This window comes from Procambarus clarkii, chromosome 2 (genome assembly GCF_040958095.1).
Source record: "Procambarus clarkii isolate CNS0578487 chromosome 2, FALCON_Pclarkii_2.0, whole genome shotgun sequence".
In the NCBI taxonomy this organism is placed as follows: Eukaryota; Metazoa; Arthropoda; class Malacostraca; order Decapoda; family Cambaridae; genus Procambarus; species Procambarus clarkii.
The window spans coordinates 47,297,494-47,321,409 of NC_091151.1; the positions used below are offsets into that span (position 1 = coordinate 47,297,494).

Consider the following 23,916-nt stretch of genomic DNA (forward strand, 5'->3'; position numbering starts at 1 on the left):
AGCTACTGATAGGTCTTGTCCAAAAACAAAGCATTGAGTGTAATGAAGCAACCCATTTCTGGAGTTGGACGAGTTGGAGCAAGGATCATTGACTCACTGCCAACTATAGTTTGCCTCGTTTATTGCTTCTGTTTTCTTCTTCGTAGCAATAGTTTATTTAGCCTCCGACTTTCTGGACACTTTTCTTGGTTTCGACTGGGTCTATGACCTCCTCTCGCCTCTATTTATGAATCAGCTTCTGGTCCTGGTTTGTGGTAGGTTGTGCTGGTTGTAGGAGCCTGGCATATATTTAGAGACTCCAGGGCACCAGACCCCAAGGCACCAAAAAGTAACTGAGGAGTGCCCCACAAAATGAAGTCGCATTACACTCAATGATCTAGTTTTGCCACAAAATGTATGTTATGCTTCAATTTAAAGGTGTTCAGCTTCCCCAAGATAAAGTCAATAAACACAAGTTCCTATTATGACAACTGACCATCATGATATTGGATGTGGTCCTTGGGATGTATTTAGTATAATAAAAATTACAGTGGCAGCATGCATTTTTTTGGAAGGTGGCATGGTTTAATTGATTGTGCAAAGTGTAGCAGAGGGAAAAAATATTAGTGTGAACCATTAGAATGTATTTATCAAAAACTGTGAAAGTGATGGACATTTGTATGATGGTGTTGGGAGGGGACATGTGTGATGGTACAAGAGGGGAGATGTGTGATAGTACAAGAGGGGAGATGTGTGATGGTACTAGAGGTGAGATGTGTGATGGTATGAGAGGGAAGATGTTGATGATACGAGGGGGGGGGGAGGTGGACACGAGGATGGTACAAGAGGGGAGTGGAGATGTATGATGGTATAGGGGTGGGGGGGGTGGGGGGTTGGACATGTGTGATGGTACGAGAGGGAAGGGGGAGCTGTATGACGATACGAAGGGGTGGACATGTGTGGTGATACAAGAGGGCAGGGAAGATGTATGATGATATGAGGAGGGGTGGACATATGTGTTGGTACGAGAGGGAAGGGGAGATGCATGACAACGCGAGGGGGGGGGGGGATGGACATGTGTGGTGGTACAAGAGAGGAGGGGAGATGTATGATGATATAAGGGAGGGGGGTGAACATGTGTGATGGAGGGGATCAGAGTGATGGTAGTAAGATTTGTACACCTAACTACCAAGTCCGAGTGACCACTCTCCATGTGCTACTGTTTATTACCACGTAATGCTGTTCATGCCAGGAAACTTAAAATACTAAACTATTTTTGCACTAAATATGAGAATAAGTCAATAGTGACCATTAGTATCTTTTCCTTTTTTTTTACAATAATGGAAAAGCATCCATTATGCTTTTCCATACAACACTGTAAACATACAGTGTTCTATAAATAATGTAAGCATCAAAGAAAACTGAGATTTTGTTAATAAGATAAACTTCACACACTCCTAAAAACTAGGTATCTCCTAAGACAAGATGTTAATATAAGCACAAACACAATGTTTTCTTAAAAAAAAAATTAAAGTAAATTTTACAGTAATCTGAACATCTTACCAAAATGCATTCTAAAGGTCTAAAGGTACACAATAAAATATCTCAATAATAATATATAGCATCTGTAAAGTATACGAATCATAGTTTACATTCCCAAATTTCCCAAAGTTTACTTATAAGAAATACAGCCGGCATATGTATGTATGTACACAGTATAGCATTTTCTCCTCACTCGTTTACAGAAAGAACAAGGAGTATATCAAAACTTATTTCATCCATTTGAATTCTTGCTAAGAAAACATGCAAGTTAAACTTGAATTACAAACACCAGTTTCAGAGGAAATGCTAAATAAAAATTACTGGGGGCCAAATGTCTTAACCAATATTTTAACCAAATTTGCAATGATTAAATTAATTTCCTATGTTAATGGATTATTCAGTGAAAAGAATAGACAGACTTAGATATCTATAAAAAATGGTTACAAAGTTCAGTATAGGAATTATTCAGGTGTAATGGATGGGGGAGGAACTCTGAATCAAAGAACTATAATGAAAAAAATATATATACTATATATATATATATATAATGAATGCATGAATATGTACTGTAAGTATATATGTATACAACTCGCACATACAGGCTACACAAGGATTACAGATTGTGTGGTGAAACCTTAAGGAAATCAAGTAACTTAAATGACCAAGGTGCAATAGTAAGCCATACTTTAAAACAAGTTACAAAAAATCACATAAACCGAGATATGAGGAACACACTCGAGATTTTAAACATATCTAAACAGGAAGGCAGAAGAAAAAGAAGTGGGGGTTATGATTACAAAATAAGTTTGTGAAAAAGACAGGGGAGAGTTCTGGAAAGCAGCAATAAGCGTAACTACAGGCAACAGTGACAAATGATAGTACTATGTAGAAAAGACAATGGTGAGTACTGTATTGTGCAGTGAATTTTGTTTTGAATGTAAGCCAGCCCATCACAAAATTGGATACACTGGAAGGACTTTGATATGGTTAGTATCTGGAATAATGGATTAGGTCTCCATATAATGAAGACGGTTCTGTTAGTATGAATTTGAAATGCTAATTAATACTGACAAATTTCAGATTTATTCTTAAAATTTTCATAAGATTTTGGTATTGCAATACTATATGTACAAATACTAGTAATTTTTCACTAATCAAAACAACTGCGGCAAAAAATAGAAACAATTAAATGCAACAAAGTTAGAGGGTTGTGGATCAATCATGCCATTGAAGTAGGACTATATTATAGTATAACACAGACTGAAGGTTGGGATAGACTCCAAGAAGTAGTAACAGGCACAAACACCTTAAGTAGTTGTACAAATATTTGGACAAAATATACTACACAAGAAAACCTGAACACTACGAACAAAGCTCTCTTTCTTTAACCCACAAAGAGGTAATTCTCATTCACACACTCACACATGCCTCTACACCTATTAAACATGAATTAATTACCTCAATTCTGGCTTTTGAAATTGTAATAATGCAAAATATAACATTGACAGAATAACTAACACAGAAATACATAATGCTGATGAAATGCATAATGCAGGGAAAATACTGATGGAATATGCAATATAACACTGATGGAATAAATACAACCGAGGAAATATATCACGATGGAAGACTATATCAGAATGGAGGAACAATAACAGTGTTATAAGTATTTCTAGTAAATATATAGCCATGTGTGAGTGAAGGTGAGGTAGTGTGTCAGAAGATACTAAAACAAGAGGGTGATGTACATGAACAAATCGAAGACAAAAACATCGAACCCTAACATCTCTTGCAACACAAAAAAGGTAAACTGAAGAAATATTATAAGCGAAGTGTAATTGCAATATATTAAAAATGAAAACAATGCCACTTGTAACATCCTCAAAGAAACACATCTATCAGTCTCAAACAAAACACTGAAGCAACACTAAATGCATCAATTACTTCATGCTCTTGCCTCATGCAGTGCACCAAGCCCATCAGTTCAGCAATCGCTCATGTATGATACTAATGAGAGCTATACAATTAACGTTAATGATTGGGGATAAGCCAATCTATAGAATTATGCAGGGATAAGACAGTAAAGGAAATAACAGCGTAAAATTCTTGGGTGTACGTGCCGTAATGACATGATAATGATCAGATAGCTTGTAAATCAAAGTTGGAAAATACAACTAGTACTAAAATGGAATAAAACGAAATAGCAGATCTTCTCTGTCAATTTCCTATAATTTAACAAAATGCACTAGAATGTTACTAAATATAATAAAGGAACAGAGAAAGGAATAGCATTTAGCTAGCTTTTAATCTGATGAATCATTCAAACTAATTACTGTACTCAAGGTAAAGTTTTCTGAAAGGATATTAATTTAACAAAAGGATCTTAGTGAGCAACTACAGACATAACTAGAATAATATATATAATATAAAACATATCACGAAAACCTCTTATGTTCAAAGCAACACTGAACAAAGACTCCGTTCAACACAATACATGTACTGTACTTCATTACCAAAAAGTATTTTTGGTAATATTTACTTCAAAATTTTGTAGAATTACTTTTGTAGCCCTAAATATGTAGCCCTAAATATTAAAGAAATTGAATAAAACACTAGTCAGTAAGATAATCAAATTAACAATTATTTCTAATATCATCTTTTTACCAAAGTGATAAAATTAGATCCATTAATCAACAGAAGTTAAAGCCATCTGGCCCAAAAGTCCATAGCTGTAAACTTTCCAGTTAGGATGAATGAAACAAGAAAACCACAACACTAGGACGAGAAAAAAGTACCAAATTAAGCAACTTGATTAAATGCGAAAAGGAGGGAATTTACACTTTGTTGCCAAGATAAGTTCCTTCAGTTATCCTTATCACCTCAACATAGGCAAGAAAAGACCCACATTGTCATTTAAAGTCGTCAAACTGAAAATATAATTCAGACACTGGCAGTGAACATTAGTTGTAAACAATAAATATATGCTACACTTTCAATACTGTACATGTCAAGTCTTGCAAGAAAATTATATAACATATGGAGCTGGTCGGCCGAGCGGACAGCACGCGGGACTTGTGATCCTGTGGTCCTGGGTTCGATCCCAGGCGCCGGCAAGAAACAATGGGCAGAGTTTCTTTCACCCTATGCCCCTGTTACCTAGCAGTAAAATAGGTACCTGGGTGTTAGTCAGCTGTCACGGGCTGCTTCCTGGGGGTGGAGGCCTGGTCGAGGACCGGGCCGCGGGGACACTAAAATGCCCCGAAATTATCTCAAGATAACCTCAAGATATGAAACTAAGGGGCCTGACGGCTGAGTGAACAGCGCTCGGGATTCGTAGTACTAAGGTTCCATCAGGACTACAGGTTGTAGAGATGCAGCAACAGATAAGAACGACACAGCAGAAGAGAACTATAAAAACTGTGGACTGCTAAGAGGCTACAACACTGCTGTGCACATCAGCATTAAACTAAAATAACAGGCTAGAAAAATTTGGGTGCATGTTTCCCATAAGTGAAGTAAGTAATTTTAAAAAATACCACCAAGCCTGGAAGACTATTAGGCACACATAAGCTAATATATATACTTCTATTAGAGCATAACACAGATAAACAAGGCCAACAGTCCACAAGAAAAAAAGTTTCAGAACGAAATAAAATTCAACTCGATTGTAAACCAATTCCAGATGGTTTAGGTCAGTTCACCCCCAGAGAGAGCACGATACTGCCACCTGTTGTGATCGGTGGGGATAAACAGGTGACATAGCCAGCAAGCAGTTAGTGGGGACCCTCATTTTACAAGCAATTAATCTTCACAGTCTTTTTCTAATTGAACTGATTAATCCCTCCAGTAACTTCTGCACCACAATACGACCCTCTATAGCTACTTGAAAATTCTCTATGGCTCTGAGATTTGTCAGATCACGATATCCACACGATCCGATATCAAATAGCTCGGAAAATGTTCATTAAATTGCGTAGGCACCTCTTACATGGGTTGCTCGGCATTAATAATGCTCAAAATTATAAATTACTGTATAACAGTACAGCATTGTCAAATAGGAAAGTATAGTTATTCAAAGTATTGTATAATATATGGAATGATTTATATTGTAACAGACACTGAATTACTGTACTGACTTCAAATTATAGAAAACCACTGAATGTTTTCACCAGTAACAAAATACAAATACTCAGCAATGGGTGTCCAATAGTCTCAAGCACTCAAGGATGTTCTAAACAGTAAAATCATCAAGCAACCAAAAAATGCAATGTTCAGAGAATCACTGCATTTTTATACTGATACACATGTATTACAATATGTTGTTAATTTGCACTGCCAGTTTCCAAAGATATTAACAATTTGAGAGCAATTAATGACATTAGGAATGTAAATAACATCACTAACACCATCACCAAAATTAAATAGCCTTTTACTTCAACCGTGACCACTTAAGAGCACCTTACCGCTGGACCAGGTTTCCCACTGTCACCAGCTCGACCTGGTTCTCCTCTGAGCCCCATTGGACCTGGTAAGCCCATGGGACCTGGGTCACCTTTGTCGCCCTTTCCACCCTAAAGAGAAAAATTTAATTATGAACAAATACAACAATTTATAGAAGCACAGTACAAAATATTCATGCATACATCCGAGTGCTAGTCTGGCTGATTATTTGTTTATTAGAAATACTGCACTGCAATGCACAGAAAAAACTCCAAGATTATCTCTTTAAAAATGAATTTACTGAGTAATAATTAAGAAGAGTAATCATTCTGGTGCATGTGACTGAAATGGAAAACTATATAAAAAATTGTGGAGTTTTGGATATAAAATAACCTATACTGTAATTATAATGAACTTGCCAGTTTCATAATCATACCTTATAGCATAACTGAACTTATTATACTATATTTTGTATTGTACAAGAAATTACACTTCAACTTATCCAATCGTGTACTGACCGCATCGCCCTTTGTACCATCTAGACCCATAGCCCCCTTGATGCCCGGCGGTCCTTGCAGTCCTGGAGATCCTGGCGGACCTGGGGGTCCAGGCGGGCCTATGATCTGTCAATAAGCAAATCTTAACCAAGTTTTACCACCAGCAGTTTTAAGTTTATTTGAAAAGATACGGGTACACATATTTAAGGCACACTTTCTAAAATAAAAATAAAAATAATGCAATATGAAATCCAGCTTACAGGCAGTCACTGAATGAACTTGTTTTATCCACATGTGCTTATCTAACAGGTGTCAATACTGTATGAATTAAAATTACGAGTCTTTATTTGATAGCTGTTAATATAGTAGGAACTAAAAGTGCATGTGATCAATTGACAATTGTAAATACTGTATACTATAAACTAAAGCTGCAGGCTCAGCTGATAGTTGTTAATATAACATTGTAAAGAATTTATCTATGCATTAGGTGTACAAATGAGTAATGTTGATGTATGTTTATTTGCAGTGTTTTATCACCCAGAATTCTGCATTCAATTTCAGGAAATTATAGCAGTGAATGGCTTAATCTTAAAAGAAATGTCTGAAATTGGAGACAAGACTCAAGAATTTTAAAAGACAATCTGCAGTGATTTGTGACAACAATTTATTGCTTAATACTTTTAATAACATCTTATTGATAATACTTTTAATAATATCCCACTTCACTTTCAAGATACATTCAAGTATATTCTTAATATATGTGCTACAAATACTGTAAGAGCTCAGTAAATCAGATTCCAATAACCCAAATCAATCAGAATGGAATTCACGTTCGAGTTTTTTTTTTTACTTTTTAACCCAAGTAGAAATTCAGATTACCGAGATTTCTGCCAAATGAAAACCAGAATAAATCAAAATTTAAAAATGTTTGCACATTCCAATAAAAAATTTGGCAACCTCAAATGGGGGTGGGCCCCATAGAATTCAAATTATAGAACATCGAGAATATTTTAACATTGCATAGCAAATAAAAAAGGAGGCCTGGTCGAGGACCAGGGCGCGGGGACGCTAAGCCCCGAAATCATCTCAAGATAACCTCAAGATAACCACCTTCATTGTATCGTATACTCTACGTTTGCCTAGCACCCGCATTATATCAAAACCTTAAATAAAGATTATGGTGTCAGGTGTTACAAAATAACTGAAAAGAAAAATTCAAATGACTGAACTAACAATCAATTAATTAACAAGAAGGAATGCACAAACCACATGCTAGTTTCAAAGTCTTTCCTGAAATACTGTGCAAGAATGAACCCACTTAATCACCAACATATGTACTTTCACAGCCCACTGTACCTTCTTGTATTATATATAAATAGGTTATGTTAACAGATATTATAAAATAACCAAAGAGGACAATAAATTTAACTGAATCAATAACCAATTAATGGGTCAGATTAACCTCTCACAACACCCACACCCGTATATATCATTCTATAATGACAAAAGCATAACTTGTATCTGATATTGAAATGGTGAGATTAAAATGATTAAAGACATATATATATATATATTATTACAATGACCAGTTCAGCCTCTTACTCACCACTTCCCCGGGAACTTCCTTCCATGTCCTGCTGGAGTCACCCTGGTAAAAACAAAAATGACTCACAATATTACCACCTTACATGACAGAAATAATACGTGCTCCCAAAATGAAATACAGTAAACAAATACTGTACTTTAATTATTTTTTTTAATATACAGAAAGCTATAATAATTAAAATGTTATTTAACTGAATTAAGGTGTCAATATAAATAATTTCAGAACCTAATACTGTAACTACTGTATTGCTCTTTTTAGAATCAAAATATACAAATGTAAACAGAAAGAGGTAAAAAATATTTTAAACGGAATTTGGTACAGGACATTTTAAACATACAACCCAAATAACCTGAAAACTTTGATAAGCAAAAGAAATGTATTATTTATTAACTGCCAGTGGAAATTTTCTCGAGACTAAATATCAGAAACATGACTAATACTGTATCATGAATCATATCAGAAATAATATTTCTGTGTATATTTTTCACATTTACACAAGTGGTCTTCTAATTGTTCATATTTATATAAAACATTCCATAAATTCTACAATTCTATGAATTAATAACAAAAATTAAAGTAAGAAAAAATAAAAGAAAAACTCAAGAATGGAAATTGACTTGAGAATGGTCCAGGACGGACCGAAACGTCGTTGTCCCTTCACCTTCTAGTGTGTGGTCTGGTCATCAAGAGTGGAACATAATGAAACACCTTCGATGAGTTCTTTCACCGAGATTGCTCCACCTAAAGGGTTACACGAGTTGCAGGAGTTCTGTTTGGCTTACAAGTGATCAGAGCCATAACCTGTCACCTTCCCCTCACAGAGGTGCAAAGAGTGAGTAACAATTTGCCATCCCACTGAGAAAGCATAGAGAAAGTCAGCAAAGCTTGGCAGACAATTGGAGGGTTCAAAGAAAACAAAAAGACACAAAACTGACAAATAACTCGGTAAGTAATTGAAACAAAACAACAGATTCATTCAATACTAACTTAAACTCATTAGTACCGCTAGCTACCACCAAGCAGTCCAGATCCCCTGACCAGCCAGTTCTGATTCTGAGAAACAGCCCACAAACAAACTGATGAACTGGGGCTCTACCAGAAAGAGCTATTTCATTACATTCAACACTGGATTTCTGAGCGAGTCCTCTGGTGGCTCTCTGAAGCTAACAAACCATAGAGAACAAAAACACAGAAGATACCAGGGAGGAGGTGGCAGATACCGTACTAAGACCAGACGAGTAGACATAACCCAAAGTAGCACAAGATAGACTGGGTCCAGGAACATTAACCAAATATCCAGTTGCTAGAATCATGTTAGACTCCCAAACCTGAATACTGTATCAGTCTAGGACATGTTAGAGAAGACTACTGCCAAGGGAGAGCAAGTACAAACATCATGGGCCCAAGGGTAGACCACAGGATAGCTAGACTTAATGACACTGTGGATGACCTAGGAACAAGACCAGGGATGAAGGAAACTGGATCAACCCATAAAGTGTCACCTCAGACAAAATCAGTAGCCTATAGGTAGTGGCAAAGAGCCACTACCAGAATGTTATCTTTATCTAATCATCTCTCTAGGTACTTTAATCATCTAAGTGTCTTGTCTTCCCTAGTAGCTTAGCATCATTAGCAAACATGTTCATATAATTCTGTATTACTTCTGGTAGGCTGTTCATATAGATTATGAACATTACTGTTACTAGAACTGAACCCTATGGTACCCCTCTGGTTACATTTCTCCAGTCTGATAGAGTGCCTCTGATTATTGCCCTCATTTTTCTGTCAGAATTTTTTTTATCTGTCAGAAGATTTTCTGTAAAGCATTGCTCATGTTCTGGATGTTTTCCCAGTTGAGTGGTGAATTGTTGCTTGCTCTCTGCACCGCTGAGGGGAGGCCCAGTTCTGGGTCCCTGGTAGGCCAAACTAAACTCCTGTGATTAAATGTGATTCTTCAGGTGGAGCAGTCTCAGCAGGATAGCTTCATGGAGCCACCAGGGATATTCCCCTAGAAAAATGCCCAGGTTCCAAATTCTGTAAATGTTGACATTTAGTTTGAAATGTAAGAAAATGTATTATTATTATATCCCACTTAGAAATTTCTTATACAAACAATAATTTGTATTGCATGATAAGATAAAAATTTCATAATTTGTTCTGCTGCCAATTTGCTCTCACAATTCACAGAAGATAAATGAGCATGATGGCTATTTATAATAGTGGTTTGTAGGGGACACAGAGCACATGGGTGGTGTTCAGCCTTCACCTCCCAGTGACGTGCTGTCCCAGTCTGTGGCACCATGCAGGGTCGGAATCACAACTCTACAACGAGAGCACATCACTTAACTATATGAAGCAAGACAAAAAGACAGCACCTTTACGTTGAAAGTTAGCCCTATAAAAGACTCAGACTTCAGTTCTTATTTATTTTCACAGCATCTATTATGCTTCAAAGATATAGGGTTGTGTAATAAGTCTGTAAACACACTAATGCCAACCTTATCAACACAAACAATAATACTTACTAATATAAATAAGTATCACATGAGAAAGTGCAGTTTAAACAGAGGAAATCTATCAAGACACGACAGATGACTATCAGAAATGCAGTATCACAAGATTGTAAGTAAAATCAGAAACAATTTCTAAGAAGTTGGTAATATTTAAGAAGTTAGCATATGGAACAAACACGATCAAATTACCTGTCTTCTTCTGAGCTTTTTGAGTTTCTGGGTTGCATCACAGGGAAAAAGAAAAAACACTCATTAACATTTCGGTAAACAACCGCACAAAGTTAAAACGTACATGCAGAACAAACAAGAAATTAAAATGCTTGTGAATGCGTGACTTATGTCAATCTGCTAACCTGCCAACACTAAACAATTAATTCTTTTTACCATTAGAAATGTTAAATCCACAACTTGTATACAACTACTGTACTGTGCGCTATCCTCTAGGAGCTGGCTATGTAACTAAAGTCACACATTCAACAATATGCTTCCAAAATAAATTCAGTGAGCATTAACAATTTGTGGGAATGAGAACTGAAGCTATATATAAACTAACACTGGTGAAAAGTGGCAAGGGATAAAGCCAAATCCTTCTAATTAACATATCTTGATGTTGCTGGGCTATACAGTCGTAACATTATATATCTAACGAGTTTAAAGCTTAAATCTTTTACATAAACAGTACAGTATACAGTAACAGAGCTTTTTTTTATATACTTGAACGTTTATATCGAGAAAAAACAGGGTAAATTGGAAGCAAGGTTGTTGATTTATGGAATAAATTGCCAGGTAACAAAATAAACATGGGACCACTGGGTAGGTTCAAGTGAAGCTAGAATACTGTACTGTACAGTATATGAATGAGTCTGGTTACATATAAAGAGGAGCTGCATTACATGGGCCAAAAGGTCTTTTGTAGTCCTTTATTTTTATAGTCTTGAACAACCATTATAGCAAAAAAGTGAAATGTTAATAATGAAACTGTATAAGCCAGCAAATCATCAGTGTACCGACTTACAAGTCTTCCCCGATTGGGTCGCTCAGTAGAAAGGTGCAACTGGGGCCTCTCCTGCTGGACCAATAGCAAAACAGCCTCATATAAACTCAAATACCATAAATTTTGGCACATACATTATACACATGAAAAGTCTTGAGCATACTGTACTGAATAATTAACAACAAGTCTATGTGAAAATTCATGAGTATTTGTTCACTGGGGTTCAAATACTGTTATCTGAAACCCGTCCTTATCCATCGTTTGTCTGTCATTACAACCACAACTAACTCTGTATCCAGAAATAGCACCACTCTACATATCTCTAGATATGCTAAACATACATAGCTTACCAGTAATATCATATGCTTTCTATATTCAGAAAAGTATGCTGTAATGCAAACTCTAAGTTGAAACTTGGCCCAGAGATGAAACATAACCATGGACATTGCAAGATATAAATCTCTGCAATTCCCAGAGCTCGACTTGATCGGACTAAAGGTGCCATCCATATCAAAGGGATAAAACATGTAATAGTTTTTTATGATTTAATAGTCTTCATGACTTCAGTAGTCGTTATAATAATATTCATAATTATTATGAATTAAAATGAATTATACATTACTGTATTATTGTAACTTTTCTCTTCATCACCTATTCAAAAGACTTGCTTGAAACACTATATAATTATGGGCTTTATAGAGATTAGAAATTCTAAATAAACATGACCACCTAGTAATATTATCACTTCTACTGTACTTCTTAAAACTACAGTCACTGAAATTAATCATGTGCACTCACCGAGTCTCCTTTGTCACCCTTGTCACCCTTGAGGCCTGGCAGACCCTAAAGCAAGGCACAATTATATTAATACATGTAATAATTAGCAAGTCTTTCATACACACTGATAAATATTTTGCATACAACTATGGATGTAATACTGTACTGTAGTTGTATACACCAACTTAAATATAGTTATAGAAGTAATAGCAGTATACATACAATTATTGAGTTGCCATTACTACAAAGGCAACAGTTGCATACAATTTTGAATACAATGATTAACCATTAACGAGTGTCGAGACATTCTATACGAGTGTCGAGACATTCTATACGAGTGTCGAGGCATTCTATACGAGTGTCGAGGTATTCTATACGAGTGTCAAGACATTCTATACGAGTGTCTAGACGTTCTATACGAGTGTCGATACATTCTATACGAGTGTCAAGTCACTATATTGCCATATCATTCCATTTGTTAACTACTCCAACACTGAAAACATTTTTCTAAAATTCAGAGGCTCATTTGAGTACTATGCTTCCACATATGTCCCCTTGTTCATGTTCTACCTATGCCAAATCATTTTTCTTTATCTACCTTATCAATTCCTGAGAATTTTGAAGATGTTAATCATGTCTTCCCTAACACTTTTGTCTTCCAGTGAGAGGTATAATTCCAGTACCTCTTCCTCATAACTCATCTCTCTCAGCTCCTGGACTAGTATGGAGTCATCTCTCTGAACTTTCCCCTAACTTCACCTTGTATTTGACTAGATATAGCAGCCCATTCTCATGAATGTTCCCAACGTCAAGAAACATTTGTACTAAAGTGCCTTATCCTAACCTACCAGAGAACCCACAAACAGAAAATAGGACATTACGTCAATTTCACAAGCCGCTATCATTTTCTTGTATAACAGTTTTTGGCCTTAGGTCAAATATACATCATAATGCAGCATTGGATATAGATTTCACACTAGAGCCACATTCCTCACGATTGGTCTGATATACTGATGGTATACAAGGTTCTGAAAGAGTCCTTATACAAGTTTCTAAAGGCAGTTCTTATGTTAGCCAACCTAGCACATAGCACTGATGATACCCTTTTGCTGTGGGCTTCAGGGGACAGGTTCAGTGTGATATCAGTCTCAGATCTTTCTACCTGATTTTTGAAGGATTTCATCTTCTAATTGGTATAATATTTCTAGCCTCCTGCTTCCTAAACCAATTTTAATTACTTTATACAGTACTTCTTTGAGTTAAACTCTAGTAGCCATTTGTTGGACCATTTCTTCAGTTTGTCTTCATCATCTTGTAGTCTCTTGCTGTCTTCTTCTGTCTTGGTTTAATCCTTCTCATAATTGTTTTCAGCAAATATTGAGAGTAATGAGTCTATACCTTCTGGGAGATCATTTACGTATACATATCAGACACAGGACAGGTCCGAGAACAGAACCCTGCAGGAATCCTCTGATGACATCTTGCCATTCTGTGGTCTTCACCCTTAACTTTAACTCGCTGTCTTCTTTTGCTTAGATATTCCCTTATCCACCAGAGCCACTTACCTGTTATTCCAGCCTGATTCTCCAACTTATGCACCATGTTGTAGTGTTTGTTGAGAATGTTGTGATTGTTATGTTTGTAGTGATACTAAGGATACCTAACATAATCCTGTGACAGCCAAGAGATATTCCTACTAGGGATACATAATTAAGTAATACAGGTATGTTGCTTTTTAAAAATCCAATCAAAAAAGCAACTTCCTTTACTATATTATTTGCAAAACATCTGAGTTTTTAATTATTTGATAGGTACCCATGATTTTTTTAGTAGTGTAATTTACCTTATAAAACATGTCAGATTTTTATTACATTACATTTAATGTAAGAAACATTCAAATGAATTTCAATTGGTTTTGAATTACTAAAATACGTAATGCACACACACCTCTACCTATATACATACTGTATACACACACACATACACAGTACAACTCCAAAAATTAATACCAATTCCAGATAAGTATATATTCTGAATTTCAAGGACTTCCCCTCTCTTTGTTATCACCAAATGTTTTAGAGTGTCTTACTACAAATGATGGAACACATTTTTGCACCTGTTTACTGTAAATTTACAAATAATATACAATATTAACAATGAGTTTCATAAAAATAATAAAAATAAGGATCCGAGTGTAGATGAAAAGCTTCTTTCTTAGGAAGCAAATTGGTTGCTACTTTATGTAGTATCCTGGTCTAATAGGCATTGCAGATTACCAGCCAGATACACTGGGGGAATCTTACTCCATCCAGCCAAGCATGATCTTCAGGTGGTTCACTCATCTACATTCAAATGACCTCCTCCAAGCAATACTCAGCATTAAATAGACTGCCAAGTATAACTCTGATAAAAGCTTGTTATCCACTAGGCAGTTATTCCAACCCTTCACCAGGAATCAGCACCATCAATGTAGCAGAGGTGATGGGGGACCCTGACCACACTTTCATCCCAAAGCAAACCCCAAGAGCACAGAGCAAGTTGGGACAAAATGGAAAGGCAAGGAAGTCACCGATTGGCTGAGCCCATTTGCATTCTTCCTTCAGCAAGAATTCCCATGGTCAAGCTCTAAAGAAGAAAAGGCAAGAGTGTGAAAAATAAACAGGAACACTTACCAGTGTTGCAGAGCAGAGCCAGAAGGGGCAGCAGAGAAGGCAGAAAAGCACTGCCCCGGTGATCCAAGCACCTTACCTGAAAAACAGGGCCATGAACGACGGCGACACTAAGGAATGAGAATACACAAAAACTTCAAGACCCCAGCAAGAAATCAGCCAGGTCAGAAGAGGAAGAAAATGAATAGAGCAATGCAAAAGCACAGAACAAATAGCACCACCAGCAATGCTCAAGAAGATATGAAAGGGGAAGGCAAATATTATGCTCTGAAAACAGGGAGCAGACAGCCAACTCCAATACCCTACTGAAACTCCATCAAGGAGGGAACCTCTGGGAAGGAAGAACCCTACTGGCTAGGGAAACATACTAATGCCAGCTTCTAACTCCAATGATGGAGTTAGAAGCTGACCAAAGACCTTGGACCAAGGCCAAGAGCAAATAACTTGGAATATGGACACAAGTCCAGAAAAGGGCCGGGGAAAATGCCAACCCAAATGTGAAGGAATAAAAAAAGGTCAGCAGAGACCAATGACAAGTCAAACCAAATAATACAGAGGAAGGGCAGAATTTATTTTCCAGGAAAGCTGAAAACCACATGGTAAATTATGACAATGGGGGAAAATCAAAATGCTGACCAAACAAAACTGGCATCAAGCCACAAACCCCAAAAGGACTACATTTAATAGAAACAAATAATCCCTGCACAATTGGAACACCTGGAACATGGATGCCTACCTGCAGGATCAGCATATATACTTGCAACCCAACAACCAGGAAAGTCCACAAAGCCCTAATGGACCACAGGACAAAAATGCAGGACAGGGCCTGCAAGCATCCTACAAGCAAACACCACTTACACTGAAGTGAGGAGACTAGCAGGATATAATTGCCCAGGAAAAGCATGACCCCTCTATCAAGAGAGAGTGTGTTACAACCAAGATGAAAACGGTGAAACATGTCAAACCATCAGGCTATCAACATCCAAAACCAAAGGCACTGGAACAACACACACCTCGTGTACCAGCACCCCAGAGTCTGTCTGCAAGTTGCAGGGATGAGCCAAACACATAGAAGCCAAAAGGAATGCAACCAATAGGAGACTTGTCAGAGCAGGAAAAAAAAGGAAACTCCCAACAGTGAGTTGGTCAGTGAGGGGGCCACATCAATCTCCCAACCCTGAGGAAAGTAACAGCTTGCCACGGAACAAGAACCCAAGAGAGGAAAACAGAAAACTATGCAGCTTAAAGCATTACAACTGAATATTACCCTGGAACCAACAGGGAAGACAAGGAAAAGATTGCAGAAACTAGACTATTTGCCTAAACCTATCACAGCCTAAGGACAAAATAAGAATGCCTCAACAAAGGTGCCTTCAACGACCCCTGGGGATAAAAAAATACAAACACAACCCAAAGTACAGGGAGGAGAATAACCCCAAAAGCAATTGCAGTCAAAGAAAAGCACCCTCTTAAAGCCTCAGAAACTCTGCCCCGCAGCTGAGAAAGCACCACAGCCAGACTCGTATTGATGACAAACTGCCTACAAAGAGAAATAAGACAACAAATGCCTACCAAAAAAAAAAAAACAAGCTGAGAATTATCGTTATCAGACTTGATGGGCATACAAAGCAGGAAGCAAAGGAAAATATGACACCTATGGAAAATAACAAAACAGGTCACAGGGACCCTCACCAACGAATGCTGAGTGAAGAAGATACCCCAGTACAAAATATATAGTTACAATGCCAGAACTGAGCTCCAGCAAGGTGTAGGCTCAATTCCAAGGAGATGGAGGGCAAACACCCAAGGAAAGCAAGCCACACAGGAGAAAGAAACTCTTGGGAAAACCTAGAATACATTCCAGGATCCACATCCTTGATTACTCTCCAAAGAACCTCAGAACCAAACTATAAAGGCATAGCACTTTAACCAAACTACAAGAGACTCCCTCATGGGGCTGTCCAGAAAGGTGAATACCCTAGGAAGGCATGATAAAAATTGGAAGGCATGTACCAGTGAAACAAGTACACACAACACTGGTGACAAACAGTACAAGGTAGAAGCTAACTTCCAGAGTGAGGTACCAAAGTAAACATCCCAGACTTCAGAGTAGTCTGAAATCCCAGAGTAAACTAAGAACAGGTCCCAAAAACACTTCCCAGTCCAAGGAAGAGACCAAAATTCAGGATTTGGAGTTACAAGAGGAATGATTGCATCATGATCCAACCAGCCGTGACACGAGGCAAACAACCTACCTGCAGCACAGGAACTGAACCAAAACACCTAATAAGCTTTGATGTGAAAAGTTCAGGCACAAGAGTCCATGTACATGACTAGCAAGCACCAAACCGCACCACCTATGGATGAGGGAGGGTATGAACTGCCATAAACAGGACCAGACACTTAATAATACTCTCAGCAGGCACCATCAATACATGCAAAATTCTACCTCCTGCAGGCTGTGGAGAGCAGCACCAAACACACACAAGACAACTATCAGCCTCCCACTGAAAAGGTCTCACTTGGCAACCAAATTCCAAAGCACAGGGTTGACTTAAAAGGAGTCTTCTTAAAGGAGACCCATATCCCTTAAGAAAATAACTTGGGAGGGGAGCCATCATCACCTACAGTGCCAGAGATGAAAACCCTGACTAAAACTAAGGTTGTAGGTAAGGCAAGAGACTTGTAGGCAAGAGACTGTAAGGTGAACTGTATACACACTTATGAAACTCTTAAAAGCATAGGTCTTAATGCCAGACAAACAAGTCCAAAACAAAACTGAACACTTAGCTTTAGTACAGCAATCAGGTCTCTGCGAGCACAAGATGCAAGAATCGTACTGGAATTTTTGTCTGGCTCGAATGTGAGGGTCAGCTCTTTATTCAAACCTGTAGTGGACCATGCCACCACCTGGCTGTGAAGTGGAGAGTAGTTTGATGCCCATGTTACTTTGTAATAGTTTTATTTTGATAGTTTGACTCTTATGTAGACAGTTTGAGGAAGGTCAAGTGATTTGTGATCCTTTTTAATTACTTTTGCGGGCAGTTTGACTCAGTGCTGCACTGATCTCTTATCTCCAGGCACTGCCCACCCCATGGTTTTCAGGGGCAAGGGGATTTTGTGAGGGGCCCTTCTTCCTGGTGAGTCGAGTCTCATGGATGCATGAAGTAGCTAGTCTGTGTTCTCTGTGCCAGAGCATAAAGAAGGGAAAGCTGCCAAAGGGTGTCCAGAAATACTGGAAATATATTGGTCATCAAAATTTATAAATTATAATGCTGAGTTGGTTTGGATTTCAGTTTCTTTCTTTTTTTTTAGAAAGAAATTCAAGTTCTATTCCAGATTTTTGTGAATTATTCCAGTGTCAAAATCACTTTTATTTGTTATTTAAGACTTCAATTATTTGAGGGGTTTCAAGTTTTGAGGGTTGCACTGTATATACATGTGTATATATATATGTATTTGTTATTCAATATAACTGAAAGAATTAGGCCAATGATTATGGCATGAATCATTTCCACTCCATAGATTCTTCTTTACTTGTTAAGAAGATGAACAATTAACTCTTCAAAATTTATTTTACTTCTTTAATTGGTAAATAGGTACAAAATAACAATACCACAAAATGTATAGTCCAAGAGAGTGGGCCAAGAAGAGGTAACTAATATGTCAAGGTAACAGGCTAACATTGTTCTACATTCTTATTAATCAACTGCGGCAGTTGGTGGGGTCTCAAGCAGCAGCTCACTCTTGGAAGGACAAACCTGGATATTTACCTCAACTATGTTTATGACGTCTTGCAGGTATCTGATAGGGAATACTCATACAGCTAAAGAATTCTTTTAAGCAAAATTCCATTTTGGATTTGCTTATGTGACAAAAATACAGACAAGCTACTGTTCCTAGATATAAAAATATCTGAAAGAAATGGGAGGGCTTCCAGACTTCAGTGTATAATAAAGGTTACTAATTTTAATGTTAAAGGCAAATGCACTGAGAGGAACAAGAAAAATAGTTGATGCCTATGTCAAGAGGGATGCCTTTACCACAGCTAAAGGCAAAAGCAGGTTAATGAGGGACCGAATAGAATGAGGCAGGTTCTTATCAACAATGGATACACCAAGTGATATGTAGACCAGGTCATCCAAAAGAAAGTTAACTACCATACTGCCACTGATGAAAGTTATTTTTATAAAAACATGTCTTCCTATAAAGCTTTATTATAAAAAAAAAGAGTTATACAACTCTCGACAGAAGAATCCTAATGAAAATAACTGACAAATGGGACCCCTTACTAATCCTTGAACAGATGAAGCAATTGATCATTTACTACATGAGTAAAGCGACTGCCATCTAGCTTATGAAGAATGCTCCCATCACTGACTGCAATGATTTGAAATGAGGCCAATGTTGTCCATCTTTAAATTCCCACTAGGAAAAATGTCAGTTGTAATGTTCAACGGTATGTAGAATGGCAAGAACTTTTTCATGGAGCTGAACTATGTGGAAACAACAAGATTCCATAAACCTTATACTGCTCCAATCACTATTTGCGATTTCCTCTTGTGCTCAAATCAACATACTGTACAAGATTGATTCTTGTGTTTTCAACACAGTACTTTTTTCTTTTATGTGCACCTGAATGTAAGACTTCAATAGCATAGTAGTTTAAGGGTTAAACACTATTTCAACTCACAACCACATCATCACCAGGGAGATTCTGGCCAATAACACCAAAATAATCAACATATATACAGTAGTGAGACAATAAACTTAGCTGAAGACCTTCACACCAAACATACTTAGTGCAATTATAAACAACCATCTCACATCAAGGTTCGTCTTTCTTTTAGCGCAAAAGAAATGAACTGCCATTATATGCCTCACCCACTATCTCAATCAACCCATTAGAATGCAGGACTATTAACCTGTCATATTGACAGGTTGATTATCTCTCTTCTCAGCACTCTCACATGGAATATATTTTGTTGTACTCTTTTACTGTATTTACAGTATTTTCTTGATGCCTCTGAGGATGATAAATTGGGCTTAGTGAATTGAGTCAAGCCCAATAAGGGAGTAAAATGAATTTGAAAGTTAATTTTTCATTCTTTCCCAAGAAGAAACTAAAAAATACAGATAAGATTTGTACAAGAATCATTGACTTAATTTCCATTATATTTAATATCTACAAGAACAGCTTCACAATTTCACATTACAAAAGATAATAGAGATAACAACACGAGCTTAACTCTTATCTTGTAACCACACTTAGGTAATTACACACACATACATACATACACACACTAGACATTTAATATTTGTCAAGAATAATAAATGCAAGAAATTTTATATGTTCCTTAGCACTTACTGGGGGTCCTGGTAAGCCTGGTGGTCCCATCAAACCTGGTGGGCCAATGTCACCATATTCACCCTTCTCACCCTTGGGGCCTAGTGCTCCAGGTAGCCCTGGTGGTCCCTGAGGCCCAGACTCACCGTGAATACCATCCACACCTGCCGGTCCCCGAGGCCCAATCTCACCCTTAGGACCCTGAATTCCTGTTGACCCTTTCTCTCCTTGGGAAAGAAAGAGAGAAGAAAGCCATGAAAATATTACAGTCAAAATCTAAATATTCTGAAGGATGAAAATGATGTATTACATTAGACATACAGTATTTGATACAAAGAATACAAGGGAATACCTGTACATGGATAATGGTACAGTACATAAATTAATGAATATTATTTATCATGCAATCAGGAACTAAATCACCAGTACTGAAATACTGTTATGGAGGAATATTTGATTTTCCTCTTGAAGAATCCATATTCTGATAAGAGGAAGACAAGAGTTAAAGGTCAAATTTGTCTGGTCTTCCAGACAAATGATGAAATTTGATATGGCTCCATTGGAATATCTGGAGTATAGCAGACGTGGATTGCAAGTGTTTTTCTCCCTCCCAACAGTCTTTTGGATCAAGCCACCTTGTGATAGCTAGATCTAAAAGGCTGTTACTTGGAGTAGTCACAGCTACTCCAAGTAACAGTCACAGCTAGTAGGGGAAAGGGGAGGGGAGTGGAGGGGGGGGGGGGAAAGACTGCGCGGACAATCGGCATGACGGCATTAGTGACATTTGCTTGTTTTAGTTTGGGAGTTTTGCCTCTCTGTTCGGGTTTTGGTAGCGATTTTTACCATGTGGGGTTTGTAACGTTACACCATCAAGCCTACCTTTCTGGGTGCCAGACCCCGGTCAATGGCAGACAGGGAATGCTTCCAAATACATGTGGGTTTCCATAGGCCATTGCTCCTTGTGCCTCTCTGAGGGGGACCAGGTTCTGGCTCGTGGTCCCCGGTAGGCAATAACTCGAATCAACTGATGCCATGGTCTAGTACATACATACCAGCCCGGTAAGCTCCGAGCAGCCGGAAGGGCTCCCCACAGAAAAGCTTTAATAATTAAGTGCAACCTCTCGAGAAGGTATGAATCCACAAAGAACAACATAGATTATGAGATATACAGAATGACTTTAAATTCGACTACCCAAGAACTCAGATCAGCCAAAAGAAACTATGAAACTAAAGTTGTCCAAAACAAGGATCCAAAGTCTTTCTATGACCATACAGTATAAGAAGTAAAACCAAAACAAAAGTCTCTGTAGATCGTTAAAAAAGATGAGACCACCCAAGTTATAACAGACGTAAAAAGGCAGCTAACAAACAGAATTAATACTAAACATCAGTATTCACACTAGAAAGATTAGACAATATCCCAATACCCACACAAATGTGATGGAATATTCCCATAATGTGTGATGTAATCAGGAGCACTGCCAAATCAAAAGCCCCAGGTGTAACTGGAATTCAATCCAAAGTCGTAAAGAAATTGGCAGATAAACTATGTCTCCCACCATAACACTTTTTCAGAAAGTCTTTGGACCAAAGAATAGTACTCCGGGATGGGAAATATGGAAATGTCACCCTCATTAAAAAAAAAAAATAGGCAGAAAGAGCTCAGCAGAAAACTACTGTGTGATCAGCCTGACTGACCTCATACATCTGCAAGCTCACAGAGAATCCTTAGGGAGAGAATCATTCACAACCTAACTGTAAACTATCTATTAAAGTCAATGTAACTTGGTTTTGTTAAAAATCAATCATGCCTTACAAACCTGCTCACATTTCTGGAAATGGTAACCCACTATTCAGACAAAGCACATTCAATAGTTTACCATACATGAACCAAAGCTTATGATAAGTACCACATGAAAGACTGCATAGAAATTAAAAGCACATGAAATAAATGTTGAGATACTAGAATGAATAAAACAAAAGTTAAATAAAAAAAATAAAGGGTTGTATAAAACAAAATGAACCTAACTAGAGAAGTGTGATGATTGGGGTACTGCAAAGTTCCATTTTGGTACCAACCTTTTTTGTCATGTCTGATTTACCCAAAGGGTCACTAACCCTAGTAACCTCGACGAGGACAGGAAGCCGGCAGCTTGTCGAAGCTACCCCTCCCCCATTTGCCTTGATCTTTTCCAGGTATTTGTTAAAACTGGACACAGTTTTAGCAGTTATGGCTTTGGCAAGTAGGCAGCTCCACAGGTTAATAACACTGTGGGTGAAAAAGCATCTCCTGTTCTCAGTCCTACATTGTGGCTTGTTGAGCTTAAAACTGTTGCTCCTTGTTTTATGGTACATCTGACCTTCTGAAGAAAATATCTGGATCAACATTCTCTAACTTGTTCAGTACTGAGTATTTTAAAAGTTTCAATGAGATCTGCCCTGTCATGCCTGGTTTGCAGTGTTGTTAACCCTGTGGCCTTCAACCATTCCTGATACAGGAGATGACTTAGCTCTGGAATGAAATTTGTTGCCCAGCATTGCCCCTTCTCCAGAGCAGCTATGTCTTTCTGAAAAAAAGGTCTCCATGCTTGGATACAGTTATCCAAATGATCACCAGAGATTTACACAGTTGAACCATTACCTTCTTTACCTTATAGTTAAAAGTACGCTTGATTATCCCAAGAGTTTGGTTAGCTTTTTTGACTGCTATGCCCACCTGTTGTGCAACTTTTAATGAGTGGTGGATCTTGACTCCAAGGTCCCTTTCTTCATCAGTTTGCTGTAATGTAATGCTCGTGGCATGGGTTGTTATGCCACACATGCATGGTCTTGCATTTGTCGGTATTAAAAAGTATTTGCCAGTTTTCTAACCATTTGTGGCGTTCATGTAGATCTCTTTGTAAGGCTTCAATATCATTATCATTTCTCACTTCACCATAAATCTGTGTCATCTGTAAATTTGATGATGTGGTTTGTAATATTCTCATCTATGTCATTGATGTATATGACAAAAAGGGTAGGTCCTAAAATGGACCCTTGTGGCACCCCACTTATCACATTTCTCCATTCAGATTCGTTTCCATTTAGCATGACCCTTTGTTTACTTTTCTTCAATCATTGTTTTATCCATTCTAATATTTTACCGTTTATTCCATGGGCCTGTAATTTCCTAGCCAGTCTTTCACGTGGTACCTTATCAAAAGCTTTGGCAAAATCCATGTATATTACATCCACCGGAAGGCCTTTGTCTGAGTAGCTGGTTACCATTTCCAAAAATGTGAGTAAGTTTGTAAGGCAGGATCTGTTTTTAACAACTCCATGTGGTGTGCTGCTTGATACCTGCTTGATGGGGTTCTGGGAATTCTTCTACTTCCCAAGCCTGGCCTGACTTGTAAGAGCTTGGTCCAACAGGCTGTTGCTTGGAATGGCCCGCAGGCCCACATATCCACCACAGCCTGGTTGATCTGGCACTTCTTGAAGAAAACTACTAGTTTTCTCTTGACAATGTCCATGTTTGTTCCAGCAATATTTCTTATACTCGCTGGGAGGATG

General features: G+C 37.7%; 1 protein-coding gene across 20 annotated transcripts in view; it reads right to left on the minus strand.

The window, feature by feature from the left end:
- Positions 1-23,916, minus strand: part of LOC123762305 (collagen alpha chain CG42342) — a 492,619-nt gene that overhangs the window by 24,220 nt on the left and 444,483 nt on the right. For all 20 annotated transcript variants that reach the window (XR_011228729.1, XM_069325408.1, XM_069325410.1 and 17 more), the window contains 6 exons: positions 20,386-20,591; positions 12,370-12,414; positions 10,767-10,793; positions 8,065-8,106; positions 6,480-6,584; positions 5,985-6,092 (listed from right to left, as the gene is read on the minus strand). Coding sequence is in view for 19 of the 20 variants with exons in the window: in XM_069325408.1 (XP_069181509.1) it covers positions 5,985-6,092; positions 6,480-6,584; positions 8,065-8,106; positions 10,767-10,793; positions 12,370-12,414; positions 20,386-20,591 (533 nt within the window). In the remaining variant the exon portion in view is untranslated. The remainder of the gene's footprint in view (positions 1-5,984; positions 6,093-6,479; positions 6,585-8,064; positions 8,107-10,766; positions 10,794-12,369; positions 12,415-20,385; positions 20,592-23,916) is intronic.